Source organism: Procambarus clarkii, chromosome 13, assembly GCF_040958095.1.
Source record: "Procambarus clarkii isolate CNS0578487 chromosome 13, FALCON_Pclarkii_2.0, whole genome shotgun sequence".
In the NCBI taxonomy this organism is placed as follows: Eukaryota; Metazoa; Arthropoda; class Malacostraca; order Decapoda; family Cambaridae; genus Procambarus; species Procambarus clarkii.
In genome coordinates, this window is record NC_091162.1 from 22,475,545 (window position 1) to 22,493,934 (window position 18,390).

The 18,390-nt window shown below is 42.7% G+C and overlaps 1 protein-coding gene across 7 annotated transcripts in view; it reads right to left on the bottom strand.

Moving 5' to 3' along the window:
• The window catches only part of LOC123757088 (transcription factor 20), a 219,914-nt gene that overhangs the window by 158,738 nt on the left and 42,786 nt on the right, over positions 1-18,390 (bottom strand). For all 7 annotated transcript variants that reach the window (XR_011228386.1, XR_011228387.1, XM_069323787.1 and 4 more), the window contains exons 3-4: positions 17,868-18,086; positions 5,009-10,500 (exon numbers count right to left, since the gene is read on the bottom strand). Coding sequence is in view for 5 of the 7 variants with exons in the window: in XM_069323787.1 (XP_069179888.1) it covers positions 5,009-10,500; positions 17,868-18,086 (5,711 nt within the window). In the remaining 2 variants the exon portion in view is untranslated. The remainder of the gene's footprint in view (positions 1-5,008; positions 10,501-17,867; positions 18,087-18,390) is intronic.

The window sequence follows — 18,390 nt, forward strand, 5'->3', positions numbered from 1 at the left end:
CTAGCGTTGAATGTAATGAAAGGCAACTTTCTGGTGGGGCCTCGGTGGTTTTCTGAAGCTATCTCACTCAGATGGCTTCCCAAGAAGTCCTGAATAGCTTATCAGGGAGCAGAGCTAGAATCTGGCTGCCCTTCACAGAAGCATAGGGTACTGTAATGATCACCGACATTTAGAAAACATCCAGAAAGTAAGCAAAGTACAGTAATACAAACAATTGCAAGATTTCCCACAAATGAAGTACTAAAACAGTCAAATGACTCCACAAAATATTCACTTGAAATTAGCTTTTAACTTCCTAGCATGAATAGCCACCAAGAGATGACAGTACCTTCAGGAGCTCCCAGGAGCTCTTAGCAGGTCTTGGCCTCTACACCATTTTGAGTTAGACCAAAGCCGATAGACCATGAATCGAGGAACTTAGTAAAGGGAAAGGGAATTAGGAGGCACTGAGGGCATACCAGAAGAAGCATTTCATTTCAATCAACAATAGAGAAATAGTAAACACATGACTTACTAGGGAGGAGAGGCAAGTGCCAATTGCACCCACAAAGATGAGTTACCTGGAGCTGATTCATCATCAGATAGCAATGTTGCTATAGGTGGAACAGATCCTCTGGAGGTAGCCTTGGAATAATAGATGGAGTAGATGGTAGGAATAGAGATGCCAACTGGGAATCCGAAACCAGGTCCAACCAGGACCAAACCTGGGCCAGAACCAACTTGGATTTTTTCCAGTTCACCAGGAACCCAAATCTGGCAAGCAGAGAACCCAAACCAGCCAGTCAAGATAGGCCAGGATATGAACCCCCCCAAAATGTAGCAAGGTTACAACTTCCTACTAAAGATCCAAGGAGCCAACTTCAAGCCAAAGGGCTTCTCACCTCACCTTGAGGTGAGAAGCCCCACAAGAAACCTTAGTCAGTCCCCTAGGATCTCAGGTGAACAGGGACATGCCAGTGCATGTTCTTGAGGTCCACAGACACCATCCAAGAATCCTCCTGCAACACCAGGAGAACCTCATTGAAAGTGGTCATATGGAATGTCAGAAAGAATGAAGCTGTTCAATCCCAAGTAGTCAAGTGTACCATGGGTCTGACAAGTCCTGCTTTGTGACCAGGAACAACTGGAACACCCACGGCACAGAGAAAGGTAACTCGACCGCAACCATGTCGAATCGCATCACGACGACTGTCCACAGATGAAGGGATCTCCTGAGCTTAACAGATGGGAAAAGGGGTGGATCAAATCCACTAAAGACCCTGAAAGAAACACCCAGAAAATGGACCAGATGTTCCCCACAGCACCATCAAAGATGTGGACTATAAAAGAGCCCACATGAAGCCTCCAAGCAGAACCACCCTTCCACAGTCCTGCATGTGATTGCGGAATCAAGTAGAATAGGCACAAGCAAACAGACAGACAAGGACATGGGAATCCGACTCCACTGGAGGCCTACCCTGACCTCAGGGCAGGCAAGACCTCAACCCTGCTGGACCTGCTACGAGCAGATGGGACAGAACCCCTCTGTAAAAGAATGAGATTAAGGGATGAAAAGCTGCAGCAGTGACTGAAAGAACAGCAAAAACAGCTTCCTAATGAAAGAAAAGAGGCAAAAACGAGATTGCAGACAAAAGAACTAGTATGCCAAATCTACAGTGGAGCAGTACAGCCCACCAATTTGTGAGAAAGGCCAAGTAAAACCCCCACCCCCACCTCCCAAAGGAGGGAGGTTGAACAACTTGGGCAGCATTGTTGAGGCAAGAATTGCAGGCAACAAGGCAGCAACAGACAGCAGAACATCCAAGCAATTACAGAGCTAGTCAGAGAACAGCTCAATATCCACCCAGACATGCAAAATGGATTCCATGTGGGTATATATCATAACTCTGTGATCCATCACAATAAGGGTTCCAGAGAGTATGGCAGTTAGACACACAACTGCCTTTTACCCATGCAGAGCACTGAGCAAACAAGTAGTTCACAGGCAGCTCAAAAGAAGCACTGTCCAAGAACACATGAAAGACTGAATTCACTTTCCACTATGCATAGCATCCAAATTTTGAAAAAAAAAAGTCATGCCATGCCTGCAGGGGAAGGTGACGGTTGTTAGCATGCCAAGACAAATTAGGGCCCTCATATTGAAACCAATATACCTGGCATCTTTTGAGTTCAGGGCAGGGGGGAAGCTGACCAACTCAAAACAGACTGTGTTCATAAGGAAAGTGAGGAACTGAAAGAAGTCCACCCAAGCCGAAGAAGACAGAAGACAAAACACAAGACAACAGAACCCACTTCAAATAAGGCATTTTTGCAGAACCGAACAAGACATGAGGGGGAAAAGGCATGCAATCCGGCTCAAATATGAGGAGAAAAAAGTTCTGCAGATGAAATAAAGATCCTCCTCAGGCTCTCCCCAAACCCTGAAAGTTGGCCATATCAACCCCAGAGCCAAGCTGCATTCCAAGCCCAATTCGTGAAATATTAAGGCATTGCCCCATGGAAAGATTGGAGCTATGCAAACCTACCTGTGAAGTAGAAGACTCCAAATCCCCGGTAAGGAGGAACTGCTCAACAGTCTAAGTTGTTGATGTAGATGTGGCAGACCCCAGAGGCCACTGAGCTACACCCAAAGCTAAACCATGCTTAGATTCCAAATCCCTTGGTGAGGGAAGAACAGATGCTGGACAGACCACATCAACAGAGGGAGGAGGAGGAGGAGGAGGAGCAAACTCAGAGTACCTAAACACCACAGAAGGCCAGCTCCAGGGCATCCAGCAGAGCACCAGGCTACATACCACAGACACTGGCAACATGTCTTGAGGCACACTCATATAAAATAGAGACCCAGTAAATGAAAATGTCAAGCCTTAGTTTTGAAGGTGTCACCAACCCAATTAGTAGTATAGCAAAGACAAAGAATGACAGTCAGCATGTAGTAAGGCCAACAGACACCCATCAACCTTGTAAGGATAGTAGATTGATACATTATGAGCCATGTTGCACACCTGAAGAAATAACCAAGCAAGACATCTAGACACTAGGGATGTTCACTGAAGGAGCCAACTGCAAATGCAGACCCAAGGATAAATGAGACTGTGAAAGGTATCATCGGCAGGCCATATGAAGCCTCACATGACCTCTTGCACACCCACAGCAAAAAAAAAAAAAAAACCTAAACCTAACAATCAAAGGGCCTTGTAGAAGAGCAAAAGATTCTTGCACTACCCAGAGTGAGGCACTCTACGAAGTAGAGTGTTTGGCTTCTCGGGCCAAACTTCCAGACTCGCCAGAGAAGTCACTGTCAGAGCAGGGGAAACATTAAAGTGTGCTTAGGGAAGGGCTGTCCTAAACAAATGCAGCTCATAGTGAAGAATAGACCAAGGCCACACAAGAGGCGAGGCATAACACACACTCACGAAGCAAATATCAAAGTTTGGAACACTGCACAAGCAAGTGGTCCAGATGGGACGTGTCCAAAGGATCACCTACACTTATATTCAAAAGAAGTAAGACTCGCTACAGCCAGCAACTTGGGGAACTCTGAATTAACATACAGTACATCAGCAACAGGACCAAGGCTAAGATGGAGTTGGAGGCCAAGAGTTCCAGGTGGTGCCGCCACCTGCTGATGGCCAGTCGTGACTAATGGGGTCCGACCTAGTTTCCCAGTGAATCATTTGTGGGGTCACTTTGCCATTTCTGTGCTTCATTTTTATCTAAACCAGTGCTTCCCAACTTTTTATCTCCCATTCTCCCTTTTTCAACCATATTCACACTTGTGGATCACATACAACAAATTAGTTCAAGCTAGAAAAATTGACAGTATCCATTGCTACAATAAATACATACATTCATACATCACAAGCCTTGTATTGTTATTCTCAGTTAAAATTGCATATTTTGTTAGAGTACAATACAAAACATTGCATTAGTTCCATGGACACCACCAATTAGGAACCACTGCTCTAAATGTCGCAGTTGTCTGTATTACTTGTCACAGTTGTCTCTATTACTTCGCTGATATTTTCTCAGCGAGGGCTATCTTATCAATCCCCTGCTCCCTGTGTCCCCTGAGGGGACCAGGTTCTGGCTCTGGTCGGCCATGCAGCACTGATGGCTGATGCAACGTGGTAGGGGTAGCCATTTCGGCAAGATAGCTTCAGGGAGACATTGTTTGGGCCCCCTCCGGGAAACCACTATTACAGGCTCTAAACATTATTTGGAAATAGAGCCAAGATACTGGTGTTATCCCCCACACACTTAAAAACAGTGGAGATTGCCCCACTCCAAAAAGGAGACAATAAAACAAATGCAAAAAATTATATACCAATAGCACCTTATACCACCAGCAATCACCAATCCAAATACCTTGGAACCAACACAAACTGAACATAAGGTAAGGTAATTACTTTTTTTTATCAAGAATTTTCATTGTATTGTCACAGATACCTGGAAATTGATCCCTGCTTCATACCACAAGAATTGTATTAATCTGACTCATCAAATCTAATGGTAAGTACTAAATGGAGATGAAAAATGAAGTACACACAAGAATTAACATATATATATATAACCAATGTTGACACACATACAAATGCTCTGTTACACATTGGTTCAGCTTTTGATGATACTTCTCTAGTACAATTCCTAATTGCCTGGTAACGAGTACAAGGAGCAACTACTGCCAATATTTCAGTGATGTACACTGTTCACCTTCAGAACACCAATTAATCAAGTGTGGCCATAGCAACTCTTGCAGGGTCATATAAGAATATACTGTATATACTTAGTTATGTACATACCTATTACACAAAAACATAAAAATATGGTCTCAAAACCAGTGAATATCCACACCAACAAAATGTGATAGAGCAAGCAATGAGTGACTATAGCATTTGACCTGATTTGCTTAACAAGCAATCAGTACAGTGATTTAGCAAGCAACTAGTGAATGAACAAAAATGCAAGCAACAGTATACTTCAAATCTTACTACAGTACTGTACTCACCTTTTTAGTTTCTAGCGAGCCATCAGACGTGGACTCTCGTCTTTGGGTGCGCTTTTTCAGCTTGCCTATTTCAGACGGTGAAGAGGACTCCACCACTTGTCCCTCCAGTACCAGCGGGTACTGCTTCTTCAATAGCGTTAGACCTTCGATGAAATAAGGCCCATACAGGTCACCAAGCTTACACGAATGACTGTAGTTCTTGCATAATGAGCAATACCAGGAGGTATCTTTGGAGAAGGCATCGTAATTGTTATGAAGTGTGCTGTTATAACCTACTTTGGCAGTCTTTTGCTTAGCTTCAATCTTACAGTAAAACTGGATGCTGGATTTCCGTATCGTTTTCTCTTGCTCGTCCTCATCCCGGTGAGGGGTATTGACAATTACTTCTCTACACCTAGTTTTATCTAATCGAATAAAAGGACCTCTTCTTTCACAAGTTTCACCTTTTTTCCTTCCATCTTCACTTTTTTTTCTTAATTCTACATCATCACTTCTAGACTTATTATAATTTTTTATTTTCCCTTTACTAAATTTTCCTTTCTTGGCACTAGAAGCTTCAACTTTCCCTTTCTTACCTTTGTCTTTCTTGAGTCCCTTCTGCTTGGCAGGTCCTGCTTTGCCATGTTTCAGGGCTGTTGGCACAAAGTTATTATCACCACTAATATCACTAGCCATACTCAAGAGATTACTTCGAGTACCACTTCCTCTGCTCCCACTTTCACAATCACTGGAATCAAATTCATCATCCTCTCCAATATCATTACCCTCACTATCTCCCCCATCATCACTTTCAGCCATACTGTCAAAGTTGTCAAAGTCCTTGGGGACGTAATCTTCATCTTCACTCTCTTCATCTTCCATATTAAGAAGCAATAGAAGATCATTCATCTCATTTTCATCCATTTTCCTCGGTGGACGAGAGGATCGTTTTGGACGTTTGTCCACATAACTTTCCTCAGTAGCTGCAGGAATACTGGAGGCAGTCTCTTCCAAAAATTTTGCAATATTCTCAACAGTTTCAGCATCCACATCCACATCAGTACCTTGAGGTACCTCTAAAGCATCTGGAGGAGCAATTGGTATACTTGAAGTCTCTGGAGCATCTAATGAAATTATAGGATTAATACTGGGTTCAGTAGGACTTGCTTCCAAAGTGTTTAATGCACACGATACCTCTTTTGCATCTGATTTTTCCTCCGTTTCCAAATTTGTAACTGAAGATTTTGATCTTGTTTCTTGGGACTCGGATATTGTATCCTGGATTTTAAGCGGTACATTTTGGGTTTCCAAGTCTGCTATCCGAGTCTCCAGTTTTGTCTCCTCAGTCTCCAATGCTGTGTCCTGGATTTCTGATTTTGTTGCTTGTGTTTCACACATACCATTCTGAACATCAGATTTAGTCTCTGATGAGTCAGTCTTTGTATCTTTGGCTTCATTGTTTACATCTGTTATCTCAGATTTTGTATCTTGAGTTTCAGATTTTGTATCCGGAGTCTCTGGCTTTGCATCCCGAGTCTCTGGCTTTGAATCCTCCCGAGTCTCGGGCTTCGTATCCTGAGTCTCGGGCTTTGAATCCTCTAGATTCTCAGGCTTTGCATTCTGAGTCTCTGACTTTGCATCCTGTTTGGCACTCGCCCTTCTAGCTCTCAATCTTCTCCCTCGAGATTCTGACTCCTCCATTAATTGTGTTATCACAGTAATAGTTTCGTCTGTGGAATTTTGACAAGATGCTAAATCAGGTCCATTGGAAGTCCCATCCACAGGTTGGGGGTTGTTTTGTACAAGATAATAATCGGCACCTCTCTTGGGTCTATTTTTGCGTGGAGTACCATCACATTTTGAAGTGTCACTGACTGGGGAAGTAGGTACACTTGTGCTTGATTCATGAACCAAGGTTTTATCCTTGCTATATGAACCTTCTTGAGTGATGCTGGTTATACCACTACAAGTTTTAATGTCATCAAGTGTACCTTCAGGTACAAGTTCATACTGTTTGGTTTCATGTGGAAGCACACTGTTTTCTTTGCTGACTTCATTTTTTGTCTGAGCTCTTTTGCTCTTCGAGGATTTGCCAGCAGTCTTTTTTTTCCCCTTGCCCCTCCCTTTGGCTTTTGGTTTAGTTCCCACGGGCTTTGTAAGTTCACATTTTATTTCTGTTACACCAGTTTCTAACCCATCCGCTGACCCTATTTCTTGTTTTCCTGCAAATTTATCTACACATTTTACTAAATTTGTTTCGCACTTTATAGAAGACTCTTCAGTTTGCAAGAGTCTCTCCACTGCAGGCTTTTGTTCATCAGTTTCTAGTATGGAAGGTGTCTGTGTTTCATCACTGTTTATCTGTTGGTCATTCAGAGGGTCTCCACTTCTTCGGCCCCTTTTTCGAATTTTACTACTTGGAGACCCTACTCTTTCAACTGGTTGTGGTACCAAAGCTGCCAACTCTATACTTTTTTCATCCTTATCCTCTTTGCTTTGTGCATTGCCCGAGATCAGCCCTGAGAAAGATGTGTTATTTTTTAAGTTGCCCGACGGAGAAGATGGAAGGTTAGAATCCATGGATTCATTACCCTTGGCAGTAACAATTTCCTGGTTGTCTCTAGTCCTATTCCTCCTACTACTTCTTCTTGGAGATATCACATTTCCATCTGCCTTGGCTGCATTATCTGTAGCTGGAGTATCAGTACTCTGAGAATCTTGTATAAAGATGTCCTCGGATAGAGGTACTGTTTTGCTTATATCAACACTACTCTCTTGCAAAAGACTAATTGTTGTGCTCTCCGACGATGGCATCTCGGCCAGAGATTTTGACAAATCTCTGACAGGCGGAGAGATACCTCGAAGCCATTCTTTGTTTCTTTCTGAAATAGGGCTGCGAGAACTGGAAAAAAACTTTGGTGACCGTGGAGACTTCGCATGTGGTTCTCTTGGTCTAGGGCTAATACTTGATTTTGCCAGCTCAAGTGGTGACTTTGAATTTTTTTTAGGGCTGCCACCTTTCTTTCTACCACGTTTTCCCTTCTTTCCTCGACCAACCCCATCACTATCAGTGTCGTTAAAATCATACACATCTGGGCTGCACGAAGAAGGAGTAATGGGTGGTGGAGCAGGAACTCTCAAATCTGGCTCATGAATCAGTGTTGTGTCCACATGCAGTGGTTCTGTAATACTTGAGAATTCTTGTAAACCAGGAGCCACCAACCTCCCTCTACCCCTAGTAATGCCACGAAGGACACCACGGCCGCGCCTCCCGCCAGGAGGAGAGTTATGAGATGACTTTCCTGGAGATTCTTCCAGTGGAAGAGTTGGAGGAGTGCTTGGGGGATCACTTTGAACTTGTTGCTCTGGGCTAGGATTACTCTCGCCATCTATCCTATCCCTAGTATCTTTTGTTTTACGACCTTTCTTCTTCAAAGGAGTCGTATCGGGCGAAGAGTCCTCATTCATTTCTAATACAGGATCTGTGCCATCCTCCGCATAAGAAACTGCCCTTTTTTGCCTAGTCCTTCTCTTAGTATCACTACACTCCTCTAGCTGCCCGTCAACCTGAAATTCCATTTCTGTTACCGAATCACTTTCCGATTTTCTTTTTCTAGCATTTTTTCTTGCACTATCAAATATTTCATGATCGCCATTGAAATAATCTTGATCATTTTTGCCTAAATTTTTATGTACATCACTATCAGTTTCACAATTTTCTGTATTCACATTTAACAAAGATTGACTGTTGCTACTGCTACTAATTGCATTCTTTACCACATCCTCACTAATTGCACTAACACCATTTACAGGGGTGCTCTCTATGTTAGGACTTAAAGTATGTGCAGTACTATCCTCACCTGACATGGAAACACTTACACTTGGTACACTATTTTCCCCCCTGTCACTTCTTCCTACCTCACTTATTGTGCTGTTACCTAACGGATCACTTACACTGCTGGTATCATTTTCCAAGTACCTCGGAGAACATCTCCGTTTTTTGACGGGTGCTGTGGTGCCATCTACTGAAGCATTAATAGGAGGAGTCCTTACACTATTTAACTCAACTTCTTGCATGGTTATCTGGGACTGGGATAGGGGTCTTTGGGCCTCTTGAATAGAGTAAGTCTCTACTTCCTTAGGATGGGGCTCGAGGAGATCTGTTCGCACTTGTAACTGTTGTAGCGGCTGCGGGTGAGGGACAGGCACATCTGCTTTTCCTGATGTTGGTGTCTGAGTCATTTGTAGTAACTGACTGGCATTCAGATGAGCTGCTAAGAAAGGGTGGGCAAGGGCATGGCTCATGGCCTGACTCATACCCTGATTAGGAAATGCTTCTCTGGAAGGTGGCAGCCGCAAGGAAGGGTCAGCAGGAGAATTACTACGGAGTGAATCGTGGGGCGAGTCCCTGTGATCTACGGTACTCCTCGTCAGTAAAACATCATACCCCTGAGAATCATCCGAACTGGAGTCACCGCCCCCGCCACTTCCCCCTTCAGGCTGTGCAGTGATAGGGTATATGACGCTCTGTCGCCTAGGTTGTTCTTGTTTACGACGGTGTCTGGTTCGCTGATCCCCCTCGCTTTCACTTCCACTCTGCACCCGTCTACTATCACTACCCCCATCACCACTGCCATCAACACCACTAGCAACTTCATTAGCATCTTTTACTTTCGCAGGAGTACAGAGGACTTCTTGACTACTTATGCTGGTAGGTAAAGGATGAGAACGCGTTCTACCCGGAGAAGGCTGTGGGTCCTCATGCCTCATCTCTGAAGGAACAGACGAGCAATGTTTCCTACCCTGCGGAGAAACCTGCTGCAAGCGTGGAGCACCATGCATGGCTAAACCCTCACCATTCAGCCCAGCAGTAGCTGCAGTAACCAATGCTGCCGCTTGCTGCTGTTGCAACTGCTGTTGGTGTTGTTGCTGTTGGTGCTGATGTTGGAGCTGTAGTTGATGTTGCTGATGCTGTTGCTGATGATGCTGTTGTTGTAGTTGTTGCTGCTGATGCTGCTGTTGTTGATGCCTTCTTTGTTGTTGTTGCTGCTGCTGCTGTTGCTGTTGCTGCTGCTGCTGCTGTTGTTGATGTTGTTGCTGCTGCTGCTGCTGCTGTTGTTGCTGTTGTTGCTGCTGCTGCTGTTGTTGCTGCTGTTGCTGCTGGTGATGCGAGTTAAGTGGTGAGGCAGCATGTAAGGCAGCTGGATTAATTGAAGTAGGGGCTGGAATTGCACCAAGGGCAGCAGCAGCAGCAGCATACTGCCTAGCAGCAAGGAGGCTCCGGTATACTGTGGCAGCATCCCCACCGCTGGCTACCAGCTGCTGCAGGGAAGCCAAGGCTGAACCAACTCCTGGTGCCATGCCAGGGGGCAGTGGGGGGGTGGCTTTTGTCTCCCCTTTACTGGGCACCCGTCGACCCTCGGCACGGTTATCGGCCCGAGGCTCGGCTCGACCATCAACTTGACCTTCCCCATAGCTGCTGTAGCCATACAGTCGCATGTCACCACCGCCACCTGTAATAAGCCTAGTGATAAAATTGGTGCAAAGAAGACATAATAAATTGTGTGTGTGTGTGTAAGTGTAGTTACAGGATGAGAGTAGTTACACAGGATCAGTAGTTACAGAATCATGGTGTCCCAGTTGCCTAATACTCTGTCCTATGATGCTTTGAAACTGCTGATGGCTTTAACATTACCAGATTTTCACATATTGTTCCAATCATCTCCAACTCTGTATGCAGAAGATACCAAGGCTTTGCTGGTTGAAGGCCTTTGGTACTCAGATATTACCAATATGTATCTATTTTAGCATGTCTCACTTTAAATTAGCTTCCTTGATAATCAGTTCTATGGACACATGCTTCCTAAAATTTGGACTTTTACTGTTGGAAGCATAAATATTCAAATGATCTAGAGAATTGTATTTTGCAGTTTGTAATGTAGCTTCCCCCTCGTTGCCTTCCCCCCACAAGGCCTTTAACACTTGAAACAACAATCATCATGAGGTATACAAAACGCAAGCGCCTCCAGCTCCCAACCCCCTGTCGGATGCGGTGTTGAAAGATCGTTGTCTGAAGGGAAAATTCGAAGAGTCCCCCCTGGCGAAGTGGCAGTATACTTGCTTGGCATTTCACGAGCACTTTGGCCTGGGTTCGTATCCTGGCTGGAGAGGATTTACTTGGGGCCAATCCTTAACTGTAGCATCTGTTCACCCAGCAGTGAATTTGTAGTGAATGTGCAGTGAATGTACACATTCAGCAGTGAACTGATGTGTACCTGGTTGTTAAACAATTTGGCAAGTCGGAACAATGAAAAAGCCACTCGGAGAACAGTTTGCCATTAACCGAGGTTTGGCACCCAGGAAGGTCGGTGCCCCAAAATAGACCCCAATTGGCTGAAAATTGCAACCCAAGACCTAACAGAGCCTAAGAACTCTCCCCCAAGAAAAACAAGGTAACAAGCAAATCGTTATCAAACCACTTGTTCGCCACTTGTTCACCCTCCCCATCCCCACCCTAAGGAGGTGGAGGGGGAGGCCCCACCCATCCGAGCCGGCCACCTGCTCACCAGTTCGGAGACTGAGCAAACAGAAGGAAAACCACTGACCAGAGGGAGGGAGGGTGCCAGGGAGCCTCTAGGGCTCACCCAGAAAATGGCGTTTCATTACATTCAACACTGGTTTTCTGTGGGGAGCCCTGTCAGCTCCCTGAAGCTAGATACCCGAAGTAAAAGAGGGACTTATCCGGGAGGGGGTGCACCATCACGTTCCATAACGTTTTTACGTCATGGAATATGATGAAGACTGGACAACTGGCTGCAACCGACAGCCCAAGGCCACACAAAACTGCCGAGGGCCCGAAATGTTCGAAACGTAAAAAAAAAAGAACTGCAAGCAGCCGAATCAGGCTCTGGATTGGAAGAGAAATTGATCATAACCCATGCATCAGAGAAACAAAGCAAATAAACCTCCATAAAGAGTGGAAAAGTGGTGTATCCACAACAAAACAAGACTTTCACTTCAACTACCAGATGCAAGAGGCAATGTATTCAGCAGACAAACACCTCACCCTGTCTAACATCAACAATGGAGGACATAAATAGCCAGAGAAAAGCATGAAGATAGTACCTTCCTCACTCGAAAATCTGGGTAAAGGTAATGGTCTCTGTTTTTGACACGAGAAGCTATGGTACAATAATGTATGCATCCTTGCATACACAACTCTTCCCCCTCCAGACCCTCACTATGAAGATGACGCAAAGAACAACCTGGCAGAGGGTCAACTCCAGACTAGTTTACCCAATGGTGGCAACCAAAAATGTTAAGGTCACTCTGAAGAGAAAATCAGGAGGAGGCATGAGGAGGATTCAAACCTACACACTGGGTACTTCCAAACACACACACCTTAAACCATTGTACTTTTGAGAATAGTGTGATAATGTAATTACCTAAGTGTAGTTACAGGATGAGAGCTACGCTCATCGTGTCCCGTCTTCCCAGCACTCTTTGTCATATAACGCTTTGAAATTACTGAAGGTTTTGGCCTCCACCACCACCTTACCAAACTTGCTCCAGCTGTCTACCATTCTGTTTACAAAAGTGAATTTTCTTAGATTTCTCCAGCAACTTTGTTTCGTTAGTTTAAATCTATGACCTCTTGTACTTGAAGTTCCAGATCTCGGGAATTCTTCCCTATCAATTTTATCGATTCCTGTTACTATTTTGTACATAGTGATCATATCACCTCTTTCTTCTAGCTTCTAGTTTTTGCATATTTAATGCCTCTAACCTCTACTCATAGCTCTTGTCCTTCAGTTCCAAGAGCCATTTAGTGGCATGTCGATGCACCTTTTCCAGTTTGTTGATGTGCTTCTTAAGATATGGGCACCATACAACCACTGCATATTCCAGCTTTGGTCTAACAAAAGTCATGAACAATTTCTTTAATATTTCTCCATCCATGTATTTACAAGCAATTCTGAAGTTAGAAAGTGTAGCATAGGCTCCTTGCACAATGTTCTTAATATGGTCCTCAGATGATAGTTTTTTGTTTAGAACTACCCTTAGATCTCTTTCTTTATCAGAATTCTTTAAAGATTTCTCACATAATTTATAGGCTGTATGGGGGTCATGTTCTATTCCACATTCCATAACATAGCATTTATTCACATTAAATTCCATTTGCCAAGAGGTGCTCTATATACTTACTTTTGTCCAGGTCTTCTTGAAGGGCATGACAATCATCTAAGTTTCTTTTCTTTCCTATTATCGTAACATCAGCAAATATGTTCATGTAATTCTGTATTCCATCTGGTAGATCATTTATGTAGACAATGAACATTACCGGTGCAAGAACTGAACCCTGTGGTACTCCACTTGTGACATTTCTCCAATCCGATACATTGCCTCTGATTATTGCCCTCATTTTTCTATCAGAGAATTTTTCATCCATAATAGAAGCTTACCTGTCACCCCTCCAATATGTTCCAGTTTCCAGAACAACCTCTTATGTGGAACTCTGTTTAAAGCCTTTTTTAGGTCCAGATAGAGGCAGTCAACCCAACCATCTCTTTCCTGTAATATCTCTGTGGCTCGATCAAAGAAACCGAGTAAATTCGTTACACAGGATCTACCAGATCGAAAACCACACTGTCTTATATTATATCGTTTTTATCCAGATGTTCTACCCATTCAATTATTTTTTCCAATATTTTGACTATTACACTTGTCAATAATACAGGTCTATAATTGAGGGGGGTCTTCCCTGCTGCCATTTTTGTACATTTGAACTGTTAGCCTTATTCCACACATCTGCTACAATGCCTTTACACAGGGATGTCTACAAAATCTGTTGAAGTGGAATGCTGAGGTCAGGTGCACATTCTCTCAGAACCCATGGTGAAACTCCATCTGGGCCAACTGCTTTGTTCTTACTTAGCTCCTTGAACATTTGTTCCACTTCATCTCTAGACACATATGTGCTCTATGTTTGTGCTCACTTTGGAATTCTTATTGTGTCTGGTTCCCTGAAGATTTCATTTTGTACAAACACACTTTGGAACTTTTTGTTTAATGTTTCACACATTTCATTTTCATTTTCCGTAAATCTGTTTCTCATTTTCAACCTGTGAATATTATCCTTTACCAGCAATTTGTTGTTTATGAATTCATAGAATAGGCCTGGTTCTGTTTTACTTATGTCCACTATCCCTTTTTCAAAATGTCTTTCTGCCTCTCTCCTCACTGCTGTGTAGTTGTTTCTCACATCTTTGTATTACTTGTATGTTTGGAGGTTTGGCCTTTTCCTACAGTGATTACATTTTTGTGACTCTTGGTCTCTGGCCCTCTCGCAATTTCTGTTGAACCAATCCTGTTTCTTAGTGCTGTATCTCTGCTTTGGTATAAATCTTGTTGTGCCTTTATCATATATTTCACAAAACTTGACATACATCTCATTTACTTCATGTCCTAACAACAAGTCTTTCCAGTCAAATTTCTAAAGAAATGTCTGAGTTCCCCATAATGTCCTCTCCTGAAATCAGGTTTTTCCAACTGCTTCAACCTCATTTTCTTTCAGATTATAACACATTGCATACTTTATTCTCAAAAAGACTTGGTCACTTTTAACCATGGGAGGAAGGTACTGAATGTCAAATATCTCTTCTCCTTTCCTGGTATATATCAATCCAGCATGGAGGGAACATCCACTTCCTTCATCCTCGTAGCTTGTTTAACACTTTGAAATATGAATGTTTCCAGGATGAGGTTTATGAATCTACAAGTCCAAAAATCCTCTGTTCTAGCTTCATATGCCTCCCAGTCTATGGATTTCAAATTGATGTCGCCGACTACCAACAGTCGTGATCTATCTTTATCAGCTCTTGCTATAATTTCTCTCATTATTGTTATAAAACCCCCTCGTTTATTATCCAGCTCCTCCTTTGACCGTGTGTTGCATGGCGGTGGACTATATGCATTTATGATCGTTAGTTTATCATCCTGATTGCATATCTCTAGTGCTATTATGTCAACGTCTCGTGGATTGGCAATCATTATTTCATTTACCTTTAGGTGTTCTTTCACCAGCACAGCAATGCCACAGCCTTTCCTAATTTTTCTGTCCCGTCTCCAGACTGAGTAGCCTCTTGGGAATATGACCTCATTTAAAGTATCATCTTCAAGTTTTATCTCCATGAGTGCAAAAATGTCTGGTATCTTCAGCTGTATTACATCACTTAACTCCAGTATCTTGATCTCACTCCATCTATGTTGGTGTACGCAATTTTCAGAAACATGTTCCCCCTCTCCTTATTCTTCACTACCCCTTTCTTTACTGATTTTGTTCGTTAGCCTTTTTGTACCATTTTACTGGCCTGCCTACCCCTATCACTTTGTAGAAAAAAGAATAGATTTCTTCTTCATTCCTGCTCTCATTTAGACGTTTTGCCTCAACGAGGTACAGTTTCAGCTTCTGTCTTTTGAAGGATTTCGTTTGTCTTAACGACGATACTTTCCCCTTCCTCGTTACTTTCTAATTTTCTAGCATTCCTTAATACTCCTTCCATCTGTTTGGCACCGTTTAGGGTAATCCTCAAAGGTCGATCTTTCCCTTTTACGTACCTGCCAATTCTCCTGTAGTTGCAGACATTTTCATTGATAATAAGACCATCCACGAGGCTAAAAATTTTATCTACTACTTTTGCTTCTTCTATAGCTTTCTGACCTAGATGTTGTCTCCTTTTCTTTGCAACCAAAAATTATCAGGGACTTACTTTGATCAACTGTGTTTTGCACCAATTTAGGATTTCTTATCTTGAGGTTATCTTGAGATGATTTCGGGGCTTAGCGTTCCCGCGGCCCGGTCCTTGATCAGGCCTCTTTTTTTTTTTTTTTTTTTTTTGTTACACACCCCCAGGAAGAAGCCCTGTAGCAGCTGTCTAACTCCCAGGTACCTATTTACTGCTAGGTAAAAGAAGGGTGAAAGAAGCTTTGCCCGTTTGTTTCCGCCTCCACCGGGGATCGAACCCGAAACCTCAGGACTACGAATCAGAAACGCTGTCCACTCGGCTGTCAGGCCCGACAGACATTTGATGCCAGTTCCTTTCCGACTTCCAGCCTAATGTACGTTTTATCCAGGTTGCTGCAGTATTTTGCTTCTTTTACTGCTTCTTTTATTTTTTTCCTTCTCCTTGGCCACTTGTGCATAGGTAAGTTGCATATCCTTCTTGCACTTATATTCCCTGTGTAACTTCCTCCATCTGTACTAACAAAAGCTGTTTCTCCTGTTGAATTTCCTTACCTAACCTATTGTAGTCATGTATGTTTAAATTTACTTTAACTTCTTCCAAAGCTGTTTTTAAGAGTTTATTTTCCTCTTCCATGGCTTTGCAATTTGTTTCCAATTGATTCTTGTCCATGCATAAGTCTTTCACTAACCCCTCAAGACCTAATACTTTGCTTCGCAAGTGGTCATTACTTTCTCTCCATTTGCTGATTATTTCTAAATGAGAGATCATTATGGTATCTAATTTTGCCAACTTGTTGTGTAGACTGCTTATATCAATGCCTTCCTTCTTCATTGAAACACCCCAAAATCTAGCCGTTTTGTTTTTCTTCTTGCCGGCGGCCCTCTTGAATATCGTCGTCTGCATTGTGAACACTAGGGCAACTTTTTCTCATCCAATTTGTTCACTTTCCTTGGCACATTTGTGTTATCTCGCCTATTTTCCAGAGCACTACACCTTTATGTTCCTTGGGACACCACTCAGTATCACTGTGGTTTAAGCTGTGTGCTTGAGAGTACCCAGTGTGAAGGTTCGAATCTTCCTCATGGTTCCTATTGATTTTTTCATTGATATATCACATTAATTTGATTCCTTTGTGCATATCTCTGTTATCGGTCATCAGTGACAGCATCAGGTATTAGAACCCTGAAACTACTGCTGAAGTTAAATGGAAGAATGAGACGTGCAAATAAGCTCTGAAAGAGGCTGAGTGTTTTGACACCTTTCTCAAAATGTTTGGCAATGGTACATTCAGGTTCCCACAGGTTACACACCTCACCAAGAGTAAAAGATGGTTGAAAACAGTCCTTGTCCCCAGTGAGTCAGGAGCCTGGAACAGCCACAATGTCATAATTTTTCTGGTGATACAAGCTAATGGGAGCTACCCCAAAAGGGTAATGTATCCAGGGTAATGTGATGTAATGTGCATCATACAATAACTTGTGATGGTTAAATAGCACTGTATTTGTGTTACATTCAGTGCCACATGTAAATATGTAATGAATAGAGGGTTCTAGCAGTAAAAAATGTCAATTGTATTGAATAATATCACAACAGTAATTATATTCTGAACAACATCTCAGTCATTCTCAATACTACAATCATCAATAATCTTCATTTCTACATTCGTATCTGATGCTGCAGGAATAATCTGAATGCTGTGTCACTTGACCTAGTGTGACATCAATACAAGATGTCTATAGTATGACTAAATATCAGTCTAAATGTGGTCAATACTCTAAATCTTCATACAAGTTCAAATTAAAGCGTACACAAAATATCCTTATGAACTTTCACAGTATTTCCTTAAAGCCTATAATAAAATGTTATTACTTAGGCCCATGAAATGAATTCTAAAATCATAAGTGAAAAGCAAAATACTGTGTTACAAAAGCATTGATAATCCAAGACTTAAATCTACATTTATAGCAAATAGCTGAACTGTCAGATCAACAAATCAGGAAACAAAAAAGGCTTTAATGTAATACATGAAGTAATATTGTTTAATCAGATATAGTCAAATAAGAACTACCAAGGCTTTAGCCATCCTGATCATGCTTCTTTCCAGAACAAGAGTTCCCTGAACAAGAATTACCCACCTTGCCAGGCAGTCCCAAACCCTGGGTAGTTGTTGTACTGCAGTGACCTACTCAGCTCCCCCCACAAAGTAGCATTCCCTGCAGCTGTTGTCCCTCCATGACTAGCACCACTGCTGCCGCCACTCCCTCCACTGTTGCTACCAGGGGCTGTGACCCCACCCCCGCCATCTCCACGGTCGCGGTTGCTTCGTTCTGCACCGCCTCCGTCATTATTAAAGCCTGAAACATCGGTCATTGTTTTACACTTGGTAACAAGGCAACAAAAATTAATGTTACAGAATATAAATACTGTAAACTGTTTTCTGAGAGTGGTTCCCTGTAGTTAAGTAATAGTCAAGCCAGCCTGTGGTAGTTGCATCAAGATACGAGATCCATCCTTGAGTACCACAAGTCATGACCAGTACCTGGCTCCCTCTATAAGGTGAGGGAAGCTTGGGAATTAGAAATTACCATAAATGAGAAAATATTCCATCAGAAAGCATAAATGCAACAAAACAAGCAACCACATTCATAAAATTAAGTA